We start from the raw sequence: 23509 nt of genomic DNA, 5'->3' as shown, positions 1-23509 counted from the left end.
CATTTTATTTTCTGATAGGTAGGTATTAGGAATTTTGAAAGCTGCTCTGGCCCTCACTAAAATTTGGATTAAATTTTTCTAAAATACATTATCTTGGTCTGAGTACTTACCTGCCTAGGTTCATAAATTCATGTGGGTACTTATAAGTAGAAATACGTCAACTTAAGTAGAAAGCGAAACTCGAGAAATCAAATTTATACACATGCGTAAGAAAAATTCGAAATCGTGCGTTTTTTATCTCCTCTTTCCATTTATAGCTTTCAGTTGCATATCTACTTCGCAGTCAGTTGCATACACATACACGTATGTATCTACCTATAGGTAATATGCAGCAGCTTCGTTTATCACGAATATCCGATACTGTAGAAACTGACCTGGATGCGATTCCATAGCTCTTAGGCTAATGTGAAATTCCTCGCCGATTGTTAACACAAGCGTGAACGCAATGTCGGAGTTCATTGCCAATTGAGAATAGATCAGTGATTCGATCACGAGGTGATTTGGTTTTACATTATTATTTGCTTGAATTCAGAGTTCAAGGGTAAAAGAGAAGTCAACACAGGAGTTCATTTACGAGTGATAATCTTTTTACTAAAATTGATTTGGCTTAGACGATGAAGGCGTTCCAGTATGTAATTAACAATTTGTTCAATTTATTTGACTGTTAATTATACAATCATTTTTCAATTACATAAACAATGTTGATCGAGAAAAATGATACTGTTTTTTTGGGGTTTTTTAAACGTTAGATAAGTAGGTGATGTATAATTGTATAGGTATAAATGAATATTATTTTCTGCAGCTATCACTGGTAGGTAATTTCTGATATAACGTACATAATCATTATTATAACTACCTACTTCAATTTTTTCATCGAGTTGTCGTCGTTTGTTTGTTTGTTTTTTTTTTTTTTTAAAAGTTTCGTCACCTAAATATGTAGGTAACATTCTAATGTACATATAATGAGTAGATATTTCCTGTGTATATGCGTCATGGCTGTAAAGGTGTGAATTGGAGTAGGTATACGTAACTCTTCTGTTTACTAAAGATAAGATAATAACGATGAGCAGAAATGAGAAAAGAATTTCACCATTACCCAGTTCAGTTCGAGAAATTCATCAATACGCATTTCTTCGTTGTGTCGCGGAAACAATTCGAAAAATTAGTGTAACGATGGCGGTAAAAACTCTTTCGCAAATCGCGACAGTGCTCGAAAGTCAAATCAATGTCCTGAAGTATACTCTGTACTGCATAACTGTCATTGAATGGGTAAGTCGATTAGTTGAATTATTTTAGATTTAAATTTTGATGTTAAAATTTCTACCTACTGGTAATATGGGGTAATGTATTAAGAAAAGTCTAAAATATTGCGAGAGCGAAGCGAAGTTGTACATTTTTTTAAAAGGAATTACGTTTGGAAAATAGTGGGTTCCAACAATTTTAGACAAAGTTTACAAATTTCAGAGTTGTCAGTTCATTATTGAACATTCAAAATTGACAACTTTCGCCAACTTCCAAAATGGGGAGAGGGGTTCAGGACCCCCCTGTCCTCTGGTCGCTTCGCTCCTGGGCCAATAATTTTCTCAATTTTTTTTACTTCCTTAATTAGGATGCATTGGTTTTCGTTTTTCTGTGCATCCCTTTCGAACGTCGTTAATATGTAGGTAAGTAAATATACCTACTTGTAAGTATTTAAAAAGTAGGTACCTGAACCCAAATTTCCAAATTGATCAGCAACTTCTAAAATGCGATATTATCGCAATTAAATGCACTCGTCGAGAAGGGAACTGAACTCGAATTTATGTTCTAGATAGGTAATATACTCGAATGTTAATAACGTTGATGGACCAATTCTTTCCCGAAAGCACAAGTTGTACCAAAAATGGTAGTTTTTTCTTGTAGCATGTCATTGAAAACCATGAGGTAGGCGAGAGGAGAGTTGCACAAATTCGTAGGTAACTTATTGCAGGTAGAAATTGCTGTTCTTTTGTTTGAGACAGCGCACTTTGTTATAGAAGGTCTTTGATCTTTGTTTGTTTTTGGATAGGTAGACCTAACCCTTTGGGGGGTGGGTGGAGAAATAGAAAGAATTTAAAAAATGAAAATTCTAGTGCGTCGTTAATAAATTACTAACGAATTGATGAATTACAATTTTCTCAACGTCAGATCGAACCTACCTACCTACGTACAAATTTTGACCTCAGGTACCTAGTTGAAAACATTGGCTTCCACACAGGTATAGTGCTGGTGAAGACGAAGAGTAATCATACATACACGACACACGCGTGTATTATCGCTAAATTGACAACTTTCATTTTATCTCAGGTGGCACATTAAACTTTAAGCGAAAACTAAAAACCAAAAAGCATTATGTTGATGATAATACAAGACACGCGTGTGTATTACGAAAACAGTGGTAAATGGTCGTATAAAATGTGAGATGTAACAGAATGTTTGAATTGCTTGCCGGTAATTTAAGCAATAGAAGCAACGTTTTAACGAGACATATTCCCAAAATTAGCCAACTTTCGGTACTTTGCAAAGATAAAAAGATTCTAACTTTACTCGCACAAACGTCTAAACTTTTGCTTCGCTTCGAATAATTCCTTATATGTAAATTTCGTTCGCGCTATCCGATATCTTCACCGTTTGTTCTTTTCTTTATTCATTATATTTTACCATACTACCCAACAAATAGACAAGCAGGTAAGTACCTATCTAAATTACATGTATACATATTACATAGGTACCTATATACCTGCCCTTCAGCATGCAGATACCTAAGTAAGATTCCTATCATTTCGTTGTTAAAAAAAAATAAAAATAAACCAGGCATTTAATTTTCCAGGTTACATTCAAGCATAATACATACTTACTTAGTACATAGAATAATGATTCCTTTACGGACCAAAAATTCAGACTTAACAGACACAACAAATCATAACATCGGTCTTAAGGGGTGAAACGAGCAACCAACACAACGTATACCTACTTATGCATCGCGACAACTTACGCTCGACAGAATGAAATCAAAAATTCGTTACATTTGTTGAAATCGCGAAATTAATTTACTATTCGCAGTTCGGTGTAACTTTATATTTAATTCCAAATGTCGCAGACAATTAAAAACAGTGCTTTATTAACGTACACGCCAAAAACCGCATTTCTTCAGCTTCGTTTGTCGCGTCATCTGCCGCGTCTTGTTTTTAATAATTATCAAACTCGTTTAACTACCAAGTTTTCATTTAAAAAAAAAAACAAAAAAACAAAAAACATTATTTTATTTACCCTAATTATTTTCCGACTTTTCAGTTCAGCGTTTCTCGTTCTTCTCTGTATAGTAAAAAATTAGCTTTTTTAATGAATGTTGCTAGGTATTTTTTGCGCGAAGTCTTTTGTCGAGTGTCTTTTTCACATACTTACTCTTCATCATGAATTCTTCTTCTTAACTAACTGAAGAAAAAGTGTAATTGTAAATACTTATATACTTATCGATTTTCTAACAAAAATTAGAATTTATTTCTCTAATTTTTGCAACTTAATCTCAATTTTAACAACTTTCAAAAAATCCGTTTTTTAAACAAATTTTCAGAACTTTCGAAAATTTACTAAAAATTAAAAAAATTACTTTTATCTACCACCTATTTGACATTAGTACCTTTTCCGCGCAGCTTGCTCTTGAGTGGCAAAATATTGGTACCTAACTTTCAAAATTTGTGGAAAGAGAGCCGAAAGAGGAGTAGTATTTCAAATGAAATAATTGCCTACGTAATCACACCAGATCATTCTATTTTCAAGGGAAAAAATCACATATGAAAATGAAGAGAAAAATTGTCTTGAAAACAGTTTTTCGAATTTTTTAAATTTTCAAAAATTCGCCTAATCCCAAAAATTAGATTTTGCGTCTGAAAGTTTGGTTAGAGGGGTTTTGGGACCTGCTCTCCTGATCTACAGTTGTTTCGTTTTGTATATTCGAAAAAATTTTCTAGCTGTAGTAAGGTGTACTTTTTGGATTACCAACCTATCTTACAAATTTTTTTTTGTTCTTGGCTCAAAACTTATGACTATCGGTCGAAATATTTTTCTGATTGGGTATGTAAATTTTGAGTCAGAAAAATTGTGCCTACAGACCTGCCAGTGCGGTATATCCGAAATAACAACAGGATGACAGTTGCCGGATGTGTCACCTAACTCAGTCAATTCAAACATTAGTCCAAAGTGTGCTGGATGCCTAAGTGGCAGAGGGCATAAAGTCGGTAAAAAAAAAAAAAAAAAATGTGCACCAGATAATATTTTAGGTTTATTTAAGGTCACTTTTTTACATTCGTCAAATGGATGAACGAATTCAAAACAAAACAAATTTTCCACGCAATTAAATCTACATCAACTACCTATGGGCTTTCGTACACATGAGTAGGTACATAATGAGTAAATGAATATTTATTGTTGTCTTCAAATAACCTATTGAATACCTATGTACCTACTTGAAAATCGAATATAAAAATTGATTTATTCTGTAATATAAAACACCTTCCCTCGACTACATTTTATAGCAAGGAAAAGAACCAGGTTTAAAAAATCAAAATTAAAAAGCTCCCACATTGGTTAGTCGCCGTCTGCGTGTTTTTTTTTTTGACTTGAAGAGCATTGGAAAAGTGGAGGGAAAAAATCCGACGTCGACGCCGTAAAAAAAATCCACCAGTGCTTAATAATAACTCCGGTGTAGGAAAATGAATTCGCACCCTAACTGATATTGCAGGGAAATAAATTAAAACCATAATTGCCCAATTACGCTATTAATGACGGGGCGTAGTTCAAAATAAAATATGAAATTCGACCGCTATCTGCATTTTTTTCTATTTTAGGTATTTTATTTTTGCTAACATATTTTTCTAAATATATTACCCAAGAATTAAATTGCTTTTTTTGTTAGCAGTTTCCGGTTTTACAAGAAAGATGCTGATATTTACGATTTTCATTATTAGCTTTTTTATTCTTTCCCCCTCCTTCGATGTTAGTGTTGTTTTGAAAGCGGCGCTGTTACCTACATTATCCACAAATGTATCTGAAAAGATAGTGTTTTGCCTTAATGGCTTTTACAATTTCTTATAAAATTTTTAAGCGTTCTTATCGAGCCATAAAAGCGATGATTTACATTAATTGAGACTTTTCAATTTTGAAAATTTTACTTCGCTCGAGGAATGATGTTTGTGCTCGTTTTTCGAACGAGAGTAAAAGTGGTAGTGAAGTTTCAGCAATTCAGCCTAAAACTACGTAGGCACCTATATAGTTAGTTTGCTGTACGTTTTCTTATGATATACCTACTTTGCTGGTATTAGGTACCTGCTATACTACATTTAATGTTGATTCGGTTTAGACGAGCGAAAAGGAAACATTCTTTAATTTCTTCCGTCCCATTTCACATTCAAAATATACACCTAATCTTATCTTCACGTTTAAGGTACCTCCTTTAGAGTTGGAAATTTTTTCTACGCGTCGAAAAAATACAAAAATAACTTCATTTAAGACAAAATAGTGCGAACAAATTACTTAAAACTTTTTCCCACCTATAAGGTATATAATGTTTGGGAATAAGGCATGAAAAAATACAAGGTTTATCTTATAAAAGTTGTTAGTTACTATAGCCAAGTTGTTGGAAAATTTGCGATTTTGTAGTTGCATCTTCATCACCCCTCTTCCCCCGCTTTATTTCATGGCTGATGGCTGTTTATAAACCAAAATAGAGAAAAAAAATCGCTAGGTACGTTCAATGTGGGCTGATCTGATGAAAATATCATCGTAAGAGCGATGGAAAGAAGTGGAAAATGGAAACCTTTAAATTGACACAAAGATATCTGTATGTGACTTTGTTTAATCTTTAGTTAGTCGTCCGTATAATTGGAAATGTAAAGTATACTCTCCGGAGCGATGTTGTCTTATATGTACCTATAGGTATATTTTCCTCTCGTGTTTGTTAATTATTTCGTTTTTCATTTCATCGTTATTTTTTTGCCTAGCTTATATCGAATTTTTAGTATTGACGAGATGTTGTCTGGAATTTTATTGCCAAAAAACAACGTATGAATTGCCACCCGAATGAATGTCTCGTTTGAAATTTAAAATAGGAATTCCGTCATACTTACATGGTATTTAATTAGAGAATTGAACCATCGTCCAATTTTTGTGCGATATGACGTAGAATTTACCCTCTGAAAAAATCGAAAATTGTGCTGCAGGTTCCAAAATGGCCAGAAGAAAGGGAAATTCAGTTCGGGAGAGTTGATATTAACTTTAGAAATAATTTTAATCATTTTTACTGGGGAAATATAAAATGGTTAGATAGGTAAGTACCTAATGTTGTATGGAGTTTAAAAAGTTTGCCAAAAATTGAGAGATCAATTTGGGTAGCTAAAATTTCAATTATGAGGGTTTAACACCACGCTTTTTCTGAAAATCGCAGTACTGTTCAGATCAGAGGCGTACATTTTTCGAGAGGTTCCTTTTTAAGAAATTTCTAAAACTAACCCCTCTCCCCTCGTCCATCCAAAATTTGATAGCGGCCATTTTCAAATCAACCAAGAACCTCTAACACAAGTCAACGCCTCCCTTCCTGCATTGCAAACCGTTGCCATAATTTGACAATTTTTCGAAAATTCATCCCCAAAGCGACGTAACCCGGATATCAGGTAAGCGCGGTAATCACCCGAGAACTCTTAACAATAGAAGCACCCGGTAAAAGCGACGTTTATCGTAGCGATGTTTTGAAATCTTGGCTAACTTTTCTGACACGATTTTGCAATTATTAAAGACATTCAAAGTTTCAACTCTAGGTGGATTTGATAAATAATAGAATATCCGGTTGGCTTGACTCGATTTACAAGGGACAGCCATTTCAGCGCGTTTATAAATAATATTTCGCTATGTACCTACCTACCTACTTACCGGGAAGTGAGTGATTTCAAAGGGTTAATTTCGCATCGCGGAGTATCATCGACTTTAGTGCACGTTTTATCTAAAAAGCAATCGATGTCATGTTGAAGCCAAAGTTACTTTTAACTGTCTCAGGTATAGGGCGCGAATCGCTGGAAAATGTCTTCCTGTGTGTTTTACCTTTGAGACTTTTAGAAGTTTAGTAGTCAAATGAGTGCAAATTAAATTTACTGACGAGCTAACCTAAGATTTGCACAAGTTTATCTGTCTTTTCAAAATCAGATTTCTGTATCCAGCTGCTAGATCTAATAACATACGTTTAAGCGTTCAGTTCTCAAAATATGTACATGTTGGTCTGTATAACGAAGCAATGATATTTTTTTGAAATACGATTCAATCAGCTCAATCATCATGTTCGAGTAAAAGAGAGGACGAGGTATTTAAAAATGATTGCCTTTTTTTTTTTTTTTTTTTTTTTTCCTTCAAAAATGTTATATTATTCAATATTGGCTGAACAATCACTTTACCGTGGGGGGTTTATAGCAACTAGACAGCTTAACATATTGAAAATACAAAATGTGATGAAAAATACATATGTTACCGTTAATGTGTTTACTCCAGGTAATGTATGAAATAACTAGTTATTTCATACATTACCTGAGAAAGTGTGAAATTGAATTTTTTCTATGCTTTACCTAGTTATTTTATACATACACGAGGGGTGTATCGTTAAAGTGTGAAATCAATGAATAAACTGCGATAAAGTAAGAAATGAAGGTTAATTTAAAGCTAGAACAGAGTGTACCGCCACAGAATAACCTCCAAGCCTCAGGGGCAAATTTTTGGCCACTCAAAAAAAAAGGTTTTTTTTTTGTTCTGTACTTTACTTTCAACATTACATTGTTGAGCGACCATGATAGGTGGAGTGTTGAGGTTTGCAAGGCTCGACATCAAATAGAATTTTTTGATATGGTCAATAAGTGCGCCGGATGAACAGCAAGAGTTGTACCAAGCGAAATAATTGGAAAAATGTGTTCAAAAATTGACATTTTTTTTGTTTTTATAAGAAACCTAAAAAACTTTTCCTCATGCCGTTATCCTTTTTATCAGTTGCCTTGAATTGAAAAAGTGTGACATTTTTGGTACTGCAAACCCGCACCTCTCCATCTCAATTTGTAAAAATGTTTTACTACTTTCCATGCTGAACAAAAACTTGGAAGAATTCAAAAATTTCCATTTGGTGCAGTTATCAGCCACATTAAAAAATGTTATGTGAAATTTGCTATCAAGCCCAGCAAACCTCAATTTTTAACAGTTCATTTCATGATTTAACTGATCACACTTCGTTATTTCATAGAATAACTAGATTCTTCATACATTACCTAGATGAATTATGAACAATTTACTTGCATTAAGTACTTTTTCGTTAATGTATGAAATAACTAGTTATTTCATACATTACCTGGAGTAAACACATTAACGGTAACACATATAAATGCAAGAAGAACACCGATTGGAAAACCTTATAAATTCGACAATGTAGAAACATATTTACGTGAACATTGAAAACGTTGAGAAAAATGAAATAAAAATAAAATGAACAGGTAACAATTTATACAACAATTATAGCTTGGGTAGAATAAGAGAATAAGAACAATATGAACATATCAAGATAGGATGATAAATTCGATTTCTCAGTAATATATTTTAGTAGCAGATTAATGACATGATGTATGTAGATAATAAGTTGAATGTTATAATCGATTTATTTGAGATGTTGGGCCTGTTTGTCGAGAGTTTTCAGCTTTCCACATTTTCTTTACAGTTTGGCAAAGGTATTTTAGATGGTTTACATCCAAAACATTAATCGGAAGGTATGGGCGATCTGCAGCGTGAAGGGGGCAGGTTTGAAAAACGTGTTCAGGTTTTTCCAGTTCACCACATTCGCAATGTGGATGAGTTGATCGGCCAAACTTATGGAGGAGATAACGAAACGTTCCGTGGCCACTAAGGGCCTGTCCCAGGTAGAAGTCGATTTCTGATAGGGGAACGGTTTTGGTTACGTTTGAAATTAGATGATGAGTCCACTGACTGCATTCAGCCTTATTCCAGATATTTTGCCAGGAGTTCTTCGTACAAGTATTAAGAGTAGAACGTAATGTAGAGCCTTTACCTCCGGGCCACTCCACTACAGGGAAATGGCAGAAATTATGCACAGGCAAGCCATTTTTGAGTAGCCAAAATACACTGCGCTCAGCTATGTGTAAATGCAGAGGTGGTATACCGGCTATGACTCCAGCGGCTTCGACACTGCTGGTTCGATAGAGTCTTGCGATGTTAATGGCCATTTTTCTGCGTATTTTTTGCAAAGTCAGTTGGTTATCGTGTAAATTGCCTATATAATTATATTCTACTCATTAAAATTTTTTTCTGTTGGAGTTGGGTAACTATTTTTTATGATAAAAGTTATTGTCAACAGATGTCACCATACATGCGTAAAATAATGAAAGGGGAGGATGCGAAAAGAAGGTTTTGAGAGAGAGGGGGTGGAGGGATGATCATAAACTAACGAACAATAATAATTCTTAAGCACGACTGCTGGATACTCCGTTGACTTAATTGAAAATTTCTTCGCAAATTATAACCAATATAATATTATGTAGGTAGTAGGTACCTACTTTTATATGTCCCTGAATTTAAATTTGAAAAATGCGTACTTAACCTTCACGGTACTTTCGTAGGTAGGTGATGGATTGTAGTGTGCATCCGTGATTAAGTTATTCAAAGTAGAGTAAATTGTCAACTGAAAACTTGTGGGTGTTTTCATTTAATACAGAAATGTATGTCTATGTATGGTAAGAAGATAGATGCATTTATTAGGTACGCGTTATAGCAAAGAATGTATGATTTTTTAACGAGGCTAGGTATAATCATTCTAATTGAAAGCCAGTCGCTGTCAAGTCTTCATTTTTTTCAATCACACGTAGACTTTGTGTATAGAATTAAAAGCTTTATTGCTGCACAGTGCACATAACTTATTGCATCCCCTTGTTATTTCAACACCTTTGAAATAAAAATGTTTTGAAAAATATGTACTCGTTTTTCCTTTCCCAAAGTAAACTTTCATTCATTTTACTCACTAGGGTCGTGCCAGTGTTTTTCTTCTCTTTACAGAAAACAAAATAAAAACGTTATAATTTGAATATCTTCTCATTATTCACATTTATAAATGTTTAGTAAGATTGAAAGTAATGATGATGATGAACGTCATAGTGAAAAATTGTCCGATGTTGTTAAGAAAACCATTTATAAAGTTGAATTTTATTTTTCCTCGCTGCTGCGTTAGGTTTTCATCAAAAAGCATGCTATAACAAGCGGACAATTTTTAAAAGGATGATTTAAAATATGATGCATGTTGGCAAATTAATACTCGGGTTTCGATATTTAATGAGTGGATTTACCTGTAAAACGTGCTGTGTCAAAGATATCGTAGCAATATACGACGTACCTATAATTTACTTTTGTATTAATTGAAATCTAATTACATAAAGGTTGTCGGCAAATGGCAGGAAAAAAACGGTTGATCAGATTATTCACGCAGTTGATAAAATCTAATGGACTTGTCGGCTATTTTTAAATAGGTACCTACCTACGAGGTGTAACCTATATTTAATATTTTTTTTTTTTTTTCAAAAAAATACTACCTACGCTCAAATACATTTGTTAATTTTACTGATTGCATCCTTTATAAAATATGTGATTGGTTTACTTTGATTATATATTGTACCTTCCTAGCTACACCTTCATATTTTATCGAGCTGATTGGATGTCCTATAGTTTAATACCTAATGTAAATTCATTTGCAAAAAAAAAATTTTTTAAATTTAAAAAAATAGACGCGCTTACATGAAAACCTCTCAGTTATACTCAGTCTCAAATTTTGCTCTCCTTTTTTTTTTACCATGAGCCGTGAGGTCACGTGGCATCCACAATTTCTTTGAGAAGTGCCTAATATGGAAATTGAAGGGGCAAGAATGTCTGAATTTTCAAATACTAAATTTTTTATCATAATTTCTGGTCCATGCTTTTCAAGGCAAACAAAAAATATTCTTCTGGAATATTCTCCCAAGGATTATTTCAAAAAGAAAGAAATAAAGAAAGTTGCAAAATGTGCCCTTTAAAAGTCTGCTCTTTTTTGTGGACAGGCAATCTCAAGATATCAACTCCATACAATTACTACTCATAGGGTACAGAAAACAAGGTCCACGCTTGGATTGTGGTTAAAAATAGTCGAATAAATGGCCAAACAAAAGCAAAAAACAAAAATAAATGTTCTTTATTTTCAAGTTATAGTAGGTATCTAAGGTTATTCATATAGGGAGTAGATATAACTGTAGGTACCTCCTAGGAATAATTAAAATATTTGCGTACTTATTGCCAATTCAGAATAATGCGTCATAATCGTATTGTAATCTTGGAGACGATGATTGTGTCCAATTAGACAGCGGGTTGCCTTGATTTATTGAAAGTATAACACGTAACGATATATATGTACGTACTTACACACGTCATATCTACCACATTTTTTGGCTACTCACGGATTTCTTTTTTTTTCAGTCTATTCCCAGGTACCTATAATATATTATTACTTGTTTTACTTTGAGTATTTAACGCCTACACACAAAAGACATATTAACCTTCAGTTACGTTTAAACGAATTGTACGCAGACATAGACGATGAATAACCGGATTTTCACCGAAGGGGATAAAGTTTACAGAGTTTTTATTTCATTTATCAATGAATTCAATTCTACCTGGGGAAAGTTTGAGAAAATGAATAAAGTTTTCACAGTTTTCGAGTCACTTTGTAATAAAAACGCAAGTATATTTTTCGACGAGGAGGGTGAAAAAAAGAATACGACGAAATTATCTCGATTTTATTTCCACACAAACTTGTTTTGTTTCAAAATAGGTACTAACGAGATTTTTGCGTGGAATTTATTTTTTATTATTTTTCTGAAAAAAATTAGGATAAAAAGGATGCACAATGTATATTTTTACAATCAGCGGCGAATGATTTAGAAAAAAAATAGCGTAGAGCATGGAGGTGTTATTTAAAATGCTCGTATAAGGCTATAAATTAAACTCGGCTGATATGATATTTAAGTAAGTAGGTATAATTTGGCGTTTATCCCACTTTTCAATAATATACCTACCAGAGTCCTGCACGGTATAGTTAAAAGTTATCTGCGTTAGTCGCGTGTCGTGTGCGGTAAGCTACCAAATATAACTCATCCAAAAGCAGTTATATTAGCGTTAGCCTATGCGGATAATTTTGTAGTTAAAATGACTAAACTACCTGCGATTATACCGCACTCTTATCGGAAATGTAATGTTCGATTCTGTCTTATCTGTTTGATGAGTCACCAAAATGTATTGTTGAGACACCAGAGAACCGAATGCGGTTAACGTATGGTTATTAAGGGTAAGGTGCCCGAATGTCGACCAGTACCCTAAATCCGACCACAAGCCTATCTCGCCCACTAATGCCTTGAAAATTCGGAAAAAAATATTTTCGTATGTATTTTTCACAGAAAAAACGATTAAGACCAAAATCACAACCCAAAAGCCAAAACTCGCGAAAATATAGCTAAAAAACGAAATTCAAAAAGTCAAAATTAACTTTTCCCGCAACTTCAATCGCCTGTTGCGCAAATGTGTGATTTCTCGTGAAAAAAGTTTTAATTATTTTTTAAAGTACAAAGTTCGACGAATAAAAGCTGATAATTATTTTTTGGATAAATTACAGGCAAGTTTGAAAAGTTTCCCATCAAATTTAATTTTATAGGGTGTCCTAATTCCGACCACCAATGATTTGGCTGTATACTTAAAATTTTTATTTTCCTGGATTTTCGAAAAAAACGTCAAAACGTAATAAATGGTGTGCTGATGCAATGAACAAAGCTGTAAAAGCTGTAAGAAACTGAGAATGTGGGTATCTAAAGGCGTCCAAACAATTTTCAAGTGTTTTAAATGGGGACATGAGATTTGTGATACGACGTCAGAAAAATGTAAAAAAAATTGAATATTTGTTCCCCTTTTGCTTAAATAATTAATTTCCTTTCTATTGGTGTCATTTTAATTCATAATCAACGATGTTGAGGTATTATTTACCTTCTTTTTTTCAATTTTTTTGGGGTGGTCGGAATTAGGACACCATTTTTGCAATTTTCAATTTTCTCACTTTTTGGAAAAAACGCCATGAAAAATCAGCGGGGGGGTTTTAGGTTTAGTGACTTTAGGGCATTAAACTAGAGGCATGTGGCTATCATTTGAGCCATTGTGCGCGAACCTAGGTCAATTACAGGTCTTTTTATTCCAAAAATAAACTAGGTGGTCGACATTCGGGCACCTTACCCTTAACCTAACTTACCGCTGGTTGCGCGCGCCGACAAAAGTAACTGCAGTTTGTAACCTGTAGTTAAATTAGCCGATAGCTCCGGCGGTTATCCGGCTATTTTAACTTAACCGTGCAGTACTCTGATACCTACCGCCTAGCGTTCGCAGGGGATAAAGATGTAGGGCTCTACATATACATGCGTGTGTAAAACAGTTTAAGAGAAAATAGCAATAATTAGCAGCACTATCTTGGGATGTGTATATGTATGTAAGTGAGTAACTTTGATAAAGAAGGTTTCGGCTTCGGAAATCGATAAGATAAACCCAGCACTCATTAAACACACAACTTAAACAAACATTACAACTACAATAACTTGGAACTAAAGTTTTAAAGAGAGTAACAGTTGGTATTAAATTATTATGAACGGTGAGACTAATAACAGCCGCGAGCTTTGTATCTTCATAACTGAGAATAACGATAACGACGACGCGAATACAATTTTCGCTTTTCTTGATACGTGGGTAGTTTTGTTTTCATTGCCTCGATATAGATTTTTGTTTGTCTATTATTAAAGGCAATAGAGCCGGATAAACGTTGTTTTATTGTTAAATCTAGCAAATTTTTTTACGGAATAATTTTCCAACGAGTTGGTCAAATCACCGGTGTGGCGTAATTTTTCAACATATTTTTTCACGCTTTCTAAAAAAAAGTGAGTAAAAATGCGATTTTCCAAATACTCGCAACCGTCGTCGCCTGTTTTCTCAATTCGGTAAATGGTTGGCTAACAATAATACTGTTGCACCGAATATAAAAGAAACCAATTCAATAAATCGGATGATTGTGTGAAACTCGAGAAAAGCTATAGTCAAACGGAAAATAATTTTGTTTTTTCCCTCGATGGTTTTGGTTTTTATTATTGTTTCTTTTTTCTTCTTTTCTTTAGATTTCGTTTATTTTATATTTTTTTCCCCACTACCCTTCATAAAACAAACTTGATAAAACAACTGGAATTCGCTATTCAACTTTTTACAAGCCGTAAAGATTCATAGAGAAAAGAAAACTTCAACTTGAAGTCGTAATTATATTCTTATCGTAAAAATATCTCAATGATTAATTGTTTGAAGAATGTTATGCTCACTTATTTTTTTTTTGAGCGATAAAAAGTGATTGAAAAAAAACACCTTTTTTTGGTAGGTAGGTACCTACTACTTACCTACAGGGTGCCCAGAAGTATCGTGAACTCCTAAACAAGTTTTCTGCTAAATGTTTCGGTTGATCACACTGAATGATAATAATGATAGCACATGATTGGTAGGTAGTTAGACTAAGGTAATAACATTGCACCAATCATATGCATTTATTTCACGTTGCCAACCTATATTTTTAATAAAAAATTTTCTTTGGGATTCACGATATTTCTGGGCATCCTGTATTTGTAATGTAGGTAAGGTGAAGCAAAAGGTAAGGGTAAAAGGGAAAAAAGGTTGAAAGCAACAGTGTGTATTCGTATAAATCTAACTAAAAACAGATAGGTGCTTAGGCAGTCGTCTATAACGTGGAGCGCGTTGAGCGGTGAAAAACGCAGAAAATATGTAGTGGTGTTGAACGCCGGCGTCGTTAATTCTTAACCGTAATGTATTTCGCCTTTTTACCAATTTAGAGCTTAAAACGACCAACATTTCGTTAAGAAAATGTTCCCATGATGATTATTAAATTTTATAGACGGCTTACTTTTTACGTAGCAGCTTACGAATCTCGTAGCGAAAGATGAAGATAGACGAGTACCCAGGTACTTATTTTGCTCTTCCAACAAATAAGACTGCTCGTTGAGTCGAATAAGTAGGGTCGATGACATTTTTGAAAACCATTTGTTAAAGATTTGACGACTCGGTAGATATCACCTTTTGATATAACGCTGCCGTTAACGTAAGACCTTCGGATAAATTTTTTCCACTACAAAAGATGTTGTATTGGGATAAATTTGCACGTGTGATAAAGACTACCTACCTAGCGGTTTGTCGTCGTCGTCGTCGTCGTCGGATCAAATGTTGCGTGAAATTTCTTTTCAATAACGCTCGACTTATGAAGATTCTGTCTTCTTATTTTCGATTTGTATATGTAATGTACGTATATCTACGACACGATGAGGTAAAAATTAGCCGCCAACGCCTCACAGAAAAGACAGACCCACAAGCAACGTACGAGTATACCTATTACATAGACATATATAGGTAGGTAGTAGGGACCTACTCGTTCATTTTGCTGAAATTTTAGACCAAACATTCGTACACAACTGGAAATTCAAACCGCCAAAGATCATTTGTGAAAAATAACCACGTATTCGAGAAAACAAAAAATGATCCTACATAGCTTTGCGAAATAATTCATCATCACTCGAGAGAATTTTAAGAAGATAAATTCGCTACAAAACGAAGCAAGTTATTTATTCATCTACGATGATGTATATAACTATTCTATTCCATTTTCATATAGCCTCGGATAACATTGTTGTTATATTTTCGAATCGTTTATTTGGAGCTTTTCACATTAGATATACTTTAAAAGCTACTTGTTTTACGGTTGACGAACGGCGGTGAAAAGGCCAGTAAAAATTCGTTATTCATTCGTACGCATCTAGTGCCAGTTTCGTACACCATACAGATATACGATTGTATTCTTGGGACCGTTTTAAGTTTTAGATGGTGATGAATTTATGTTGTTGTTTGGCGTTGATAGAAGAGTTTAACGATGTTCACATCAATAGTTTATTTTTCGAATTGCGCCCTTGTTAGTTCAACCGAATGGAAACATTGCGTTTGCGAGCAAACGTCTATCGTAAAGAAAGTTTTTTACTTCTTCTTTATTTCGTTGTTGTAAAGCGCAATTTATAAAACATTATTTCCACGATAAAACCGGAAGGGTAATTTGATTTTGAAAACGATCAAACCTCTGTGAAACGAAACTGCAACAACGAGAGACGATCACGAATTGTGTACACGCATCTATTTTCTATCATAGGTACCTATTCACATAGTGAAGAAACAAGAAGTACCTATGTATCTAGTATAGGTACTAGGTAGCCTCGTTTATTTGGAAGAAAAAGCAGCAAGTACGCAGGTATTCACACGGAATATTCAAAGAGTGGGGCGATAAAACTGACCGCATGCAATACCCAAAATTCAGATGAATTTATTTCCTGCTTTAAAAATTGAAGAAGCAAACATCTTTGAAGAGAAAAAAGTTGAAATGAATTTTTAGCGCTGGAATTTGGTGGTAGGTGGGTAGATAGGTGGAGGTATACCTAGAGATATCTACATAAAAATGAGCAAAATGGATATTTAAAATAATATGATCAGGAGTTTTTGCTTGGAATAAAAACTGAAGACTTATTAAAGCCTAAACTTAGTGGATCCAGGACTTTCTTCTTCTTCTTCTGCTTCTTCTGCTTTTTTGATACTTTTTAAAATTATAGGTTATAAACTTTTTACATTCTAGTGGTAAGTATGAATAATTTCCAAGTTCGTAGATACCTACGTAGGTGCAATCTCTTTTCCCACAATCTATTCATAGATCCATTTAATGAAATTTATCTGGGTTTTCGGATTTACCTATATACTGCCCAGTGCTCACCTCTGTGGTTAAAAATTAATTTCAACTTTCTTTCCCCAAACATCTTTTGTCACTTCACTTATCAAGATAGGCAACATGTTCACTATCGGTGTCGGAAATTTAATCAATACCTACTCGTGTGCTGTTCTTGTTGCGTAGCTCGATACGATGATTTTCGTGATGATAAATGTTGCAGAATAATGCTGATTTTATTGTTTGCATATTGCTCGAAAGCACGATTTTTATCGTAGGTATGCATCAAATCAACGCCTTTCTCAATAGTATGATAATGGAATACGTTTTAGAGGTGTTTAGTATTTCAAAACGCAGACTGTCTATCTTGATTTGGATACCTACACGTGTTTCCAAAGTGCAAATGTGTTTCGATTAGTTGCGAAAATGAATATTTTATTCAGCAGAGTTGACTTGGTAGACGTTGCAGGAAAAAAATACAAAAAATTCAAACTCTTACGAATTGCTAGGTGTTCAAATTTTACTATTTACGGAGGTTTGATAGAAAAAGGCAATTTTTGCCTGGGTGAGTAAATATAGCAAGTCAACATAACAATTTGATGAACAAACGAGAGATGAATTACCTATTTTTAAAATTACCTACAGTACATACATAAGAAAGTTTTTAAAACTGACACAAACCGATACGACGACTTTGGAGAATCAAGGGAGGTGTTGGAAAATTTTCAGAAAAATTACTATTGGGAAAATTTTGACAATTTTTAATAGTTCTTTTGGAAGGAGAGAGTTACAAGAAATGTGAAATTTAAACTCGCAAAAAAATAAGAAAGAAAAGAGCATTCTGTCCTGAATTTCTCTTTTTCTACATATTAGGTACTATGTTTCAAAATCGCAATATTCCTAAAAATTTCGAGGAAAGGTTTTGAAAAAAATTAAATAAAAATAATACATAAGTACGCAAAGAACCATTTTTTTAAAATGTGATTTTTTACCTAAATGCTTTTTTCATCACAGTGAATTTTTGTAAACTTAAAGTGAATCCAATCCAAAAATCAGCTCGAGGCATCGAAAATGAAAGTTCCTCTTCTCTTCCAACAACAAGTTTTCAATTTTGTTTAAGTGGGAACTATAATTGAAGTGTTGAAGTGATCAGGTTCAATTTCTACAAAAGTTACTTATTGGAGAATTTCAACGATCATGCTATTGAATTTTGGGAATAGTTCCACTAAAAAGAGAGGATCGTGGAAATGCATTTCACTGTAGGTATACAACAATTTGACATTTTTAGCTTCCAAAAATTTTAAAAATAGTCCATTATTTAATTTAAAGTCAGGTCTCTCGCAACGCCTTCAATTTTGGATGTATGCAATTTTATTGTGTAAAAATTTTGTTTAGTGTTGTGATCCTTTTTTGCGGCAAAATTCATAGATACATAGGTAGGTACCAGGTACCTACTTGCTAGAGAAAAATTTTGTAAGTACCAAATGAATGTTGTACGATTGACGGGACACCCTGTATACATTTCGTTTTTTTCGTTCCTCACTTCTTTTTTTTTCAATGTAATTTACGAATGGAGGAATTCCTCTGACACCGGACCAAAAATCAATCGCAATTGGTAAAACAGTATGAGTTCGCGTATATATAAAATATATAAAGGATAGCAAAAACTAGACAAAAGTGAAGTGCTTAATGAAAATAAATAGTCTATTGTAAGGTACATTCGTTGTTAAATTCTTGCCCTCCCTTTATCCCAGCCTCTAAGAGGCTTCGTTTTTCTTATATATATCAAACTGTGAAGGATAATTTTAGTGGAAGCATTTTCCTTTAAAAGAATTCTTTTCTTTTAACGATTTATCGATAGGGTAGAAAACACGCCTTCAGTTGTCAGTTAAAAAAGAAATAGGTTTCTTCGTCGAGTTTTTCCTTTAATCAAGTTCAATTGCTTCGGACTGGTATTTATTTTAAAGAAAGAAAATTAAACTTCCCTTTTTACGCGGCGGAGCGCGGCGTGTAACAAATTTAAAAATGAATATCCGCAATCGCTTCGAAACAAATTCGTCCGATGTAGAATTTCAATCGAGTCGAAAAAAATCGCATCATCGAACGATTACAGCGTGTAAAAACGTACGTATCAGACAAAAGACGCTGATCTAGGTCAATAATTTCAAACATGGCTGAAAAGTTTACGAAAACATCGATGCGGTAAATTTCTGAACGATAAAAACAAACTTGGAGTTTCCAAACATATAGCATCGGCAAAAATCTAAACCAGCAGCAATTTTTTCACTGCTTAGAAATTTTTATTCAATTGCCGATGAGCAAATCATAGTGAACATGGCGCCGAAGTCATTTCGAGTGCTCGACGAACGGGTTATCAATTGTTCGGAAATTGAAATACAGCGACGGCGATGACTGTTTTTCGACGATATAGTTGAAACAAATGTAATTAAAGACGACCAGATCACCAACCAGGGTACATTCAGTTTGTGAAAACGTAATTGAACTGTAAACTACACAAAACTAAGTATACGTTGACAAAATTATGGAGTTGGTAAAGAAATGTAATACCTACCTACTTACTCGCCTTTTCACCAACTTTGGACATTTTTCTAATCTCGCTAACTGGTGTAGAATATGATACATTCTCCCTCTACCTTTCTCCATCTACAAGCAAAGAAATCGACTTTTGTTTTCACGGTGGACGGTGCGAATATGACTTGAAGTGTTGAATGGTACCTGCATACCTACATCCATCCCAAAACGTAGATACTACATAGATACGTACTTATTTACTCTCTAAATTTGAAACAGTCAATTTCACTGCTTAGCAGTCACGACATTTTGCCTTTTTAAAGCAGTAGTTTTTCTTACTGCAAAACAGTGAAAAATTACTGAATTGGTCAGTAAAAAATCATTTTGACTGACCAATTCAGTAATTTTTCACTGTTTTGCAGTAAAAAAAACTACTGCTTTAAAAAGGCAAAATGTCGTGACTGCTAAGCAGTGAAATTTGACTGCTTTAAATTTAGAGAGTACTCGTACGAGTAAATAGAAATTTGCGCAACAAGATTATCCCACAGGATTTCAAACTACCTACTCGTACATTATAGATACATATCTGCATTCTGCGTACGAGATTCAAGTTTTGAACATTTCGATTCTTGATTTATCCGTATTTTTTGTAAAATTGTTTTTCTTAAACTAAAAAAATTAGTGGGTAAATTTCGTACCTACCTAATTAAAATTGTTCGAAGAGATTTTACGTCAATTTTTCTTGCTACAACAGTAATGAAATGATTTCATTTTTACCCTTCATTGTTGGAAATAAAAATGTGTTTTTACGATGATATTAAAACTATACTAAAAAAACGTATCTAAATGATATCGATTCGGATGATTGGATTTTTTCTTGATTTGTTTATCTATAAATATTGCGCTATGGTCCAAAGTTTTATTCCCATGGTGCGCTTTACCCCTCGTTTTATTGCCACATTATCGTTATAGGGTTCCATTCGTACTTATCTATACGAAGTGTGTTACAACAAATGCCGAGATGAGATAACATAACGGTTATTTTCTGCTGTTTTGAGGTGAATAGGTTGTCCAAAAAGTATCTTGTTCTATAGATTGTGGAATATACTACAGGAGAAAATAAAGAAGAAAAAATGTATCTACTTAATATTAACATTATGCTACGTAAAAATAAAGTTGGTAAAATTACGAAGGTTGCATCTCGAAAGAGCGTAATGCTAACCTAACTGCAGGAAAAAAATTACGAATTTTCCTCACCGCCTACGTTTTTTGATGCACAGCAACCTAAATTACACGACTGTGAATCAGTTGGTTTCCTCTAACGTAAGAATATTCTCAATCTAGGCAGATACGATTTCCAAAATCAAGTGACGAATGATTTGCTCCAAAAAACGGACGATTTTGAATTTTTTAAACAATATCATTTTTCAACTTCCTTGTACATACATACAAGATGCAATGTAAAGACAAAAAAGCTAGAAGATTGAAATAATTTCTTCTTTTCAAAAATATTTTTATTGAAATTTTGAAAAAAAATCTCTTATTGTTACTACCTATCTATGTACTATAAATCTTAATATTTTTATCGCAAGTTTAGTTTAAAGTATGTGAAAATCGGCCAAACATTTTTATTGGTACTAGCTCAATTTTAAACGTGAGGATTATTTTTTAACGTTTTCCAAAACCGAAAAGAGTAATATCAAACCACCGTCTGTATGTAAAGACCACGTTTGCATATTGCATAGGTATGAGGTAGGTACCTAAGTATTACGTTTTACTCACTTTTGAAAAACTTTACCCACTACTGATTCAGCTGAAAAGTAAAATCTACTTTAATGAAAATTTCAAAAGATTTGTATATATTTTGGTATTTTCAGAATAATATTAAACTCTTCATTTTGAATTTGAACGGTACTGCGAGTGAAATATTATAATACCACCTGTACTTTGAACTTTCGCATTTACTTTGTTCTAAAATTGAAACTGCTTTCAACTTTTTAATGCTTAAATTATTGTTGAAAATTCTCACTTTCATGCGAGTTTTATTCTATTTTCGCAAAAGTATTTTAATATTTTATGGACTCGGTGAAATATAAAAACATTTTAATGCGTGCGCATTTTCTCGAGTTGGATGTTTTGGCAGTTGAAGTGTTTTAATACGATGTAAAATTACTTATTGTAACGTAAGTTATGTACAGTAGTTGAACTTCCTTATTTTTTTCTGTTTGGTTGTAAACGTTGTTTTTTTGCTCATTTCCTCACCAACGCATAGCATAACTTATTTTGTTGATTGTTTTGTATTTTTTCTATCTAGGTACTTACTTTTCTCTTTCATATTGTCCCAAATTTTTATCTAATGGTTGCTTAATGTTATGAAGTCATTACAGAAGAGCTATAAGTTAGTTACTTATTCGCAGGTAAAACTATGGGTTTGTAGAAGTATAAGGTACCCCACAACCATAAGAAAAATAAGAACAGAAATGGAAATATCGGGATACCTAGTTAATATTTTCATTATATTTTTCACATATTTAATTGTCTATGTATGAGTATTGTACATTGCATTGATTCGAATTAATTTTCGAGAAACACTATAGGACATGACCCCGGTTTATTTTATTACGTCACCGTCACGTTACTTGGGTATATGAATGAGATGAAAACAAGCTTATAGGTAATGAAAAGTAGCTTTAACTTTTAAAACAAGTTATCCCATTTCCATTGAAACAATCGGCTTCGTTGGGAATAAATCTGCGTTCGTTTGACGTGATAGTCTGTTGCTTGCGATACTCGCATCTATTGTGCAGTTGAAAGGTAAAGAGCGCACTTTAAAGTTTTCTCCATTCGACTGATTCAGGATTGTTGCAGACGAATACACGGAATGCTTGTGTAGTAAAATGATAGCCTATTCTGCCTTACTTAGTTCTCTCGATGCTTATTTTGAGATTGTTTTTTCGGTGTGCCGAATAAAAGAGATAGCTTTTGATTTGTTTTTTTAATACAAGTACATAGATGCAAGTCGGTAGGTATCTACATATACTACAGGATGCTGTATTACTTATTTGAGAAGATACACATGTTTAGCAGTACCGTTTGAAATCGAATAAGTATCTACTAGGTACCGAAAAAAAAAGTCAGGCGAATGCATTTCGATCTGTCCAATTTGCGGAGTAACTGGACGTTGAAAAAAACCCATTTCAAAAACAAGTTTTTTCTGTTAAATATCCAACGATTTAATAATTTGATGAATTTTAGCATTATGATTTTCGTCTTATGCCAATTTAAAAGAAGATTTAAAGGATATATTTATTATTTTCGCAAAATACTGCAACGTTTATTTCACTACTCTCGGAAAATATGTAGGTGTAGGTACCTATGTATTTTAAAATAGAGACTGATTAATCTTTTTTAAAAAAAGAATAATGGTAACCCAATAATAATAAATAATAAAAACGAAACATGCAATTTCATTCTAAGCTGTAGCAAGACGAATACAATCAAGATGAAAATCCGCCGAGAAAAAGCAATAACAAATAATAATAATAAAAACGCCGATGAAACAGCTTCGTAGGTAAGTACATACAAAAAAGTCTCATAAAAATTAAGAAATCCGCCGAGAAAAAGCAATAACAAATAATAATAATAAAAACGCCGATGAAACAGCTTCGTAGGTAAGTACATACAAAAAAGTCTCATAAAAATTAAGAATTGTAGTGGCAGAGAAAATAATTCCGGAAAAATCGACAAATTGAAAAGTTGAAAATATGCGGAAAATAATGCAAAAAAATAAATCACAATAAAATTCAATCAACAAAAGAAAAATAGAACGGAAGTGAATTTTTTAGCGCAGCGTTCAAAATAAGATTTGCCAGCCAAGGTACCTGCTCTCTAAGCTTTTGTATAGGCATAAATACAATTTTATAACGATTATACATTTTACAATAAAGTAGGTAGGCCTATCTTTTATCCGAATAATAACCGTACGAAGGATGCTCGTGACACTGTGAATATGCATTGAGCATTAATACTCGTCCGTTGAAGAAAATAGTAATTTTTCTTAGTACG

The 23509-nt window shown here is 33.5% G+C and overlaps 1 protein-coding gene across 1 annotated transcript in view; it reads left to right on the top strand.

Moving 5' to 3' along the window:
• The first annotated feature begins 1045 nt into the window (after nucleotides 1–1045).
• The window catches only part of Tsp2A (tetraspanin 2A), a 114115-nt gene continuing 91651 nt past the window's right edge, over nucleotides 1046–23509 (top strand). Inside the window, exon 1 of the mRNA XM_065345417.1 lies at nucleotides 1046–1269. Coding sequence (XP_065201489.1) covers nucleotides 1063–1269 — 207 coding nt within the window. The 5' untranslated portion in view covers nucleotides 1046–1062. The remainder of the gene's footprint in view (nucleotides 1270–23509) is intronic.

Source organism: Planococcus citri, chromosome 1, assembly GCF_950023065.1.
Source record: "Planococcus citri chromosome 1, ihPlaCitr1.1, whole genome shotgun sequence".
NCBI classification, from domain to species: domain Eukaryota; kingdom Metazoa; phylum Arthropoda; class Insecta; order Hemiptera; family Pseudococcidae; genus Planococcus; species Planococcus citri.
This window is presented reverse-complemented; position numbering and strand designations above follow the sequence as displayed.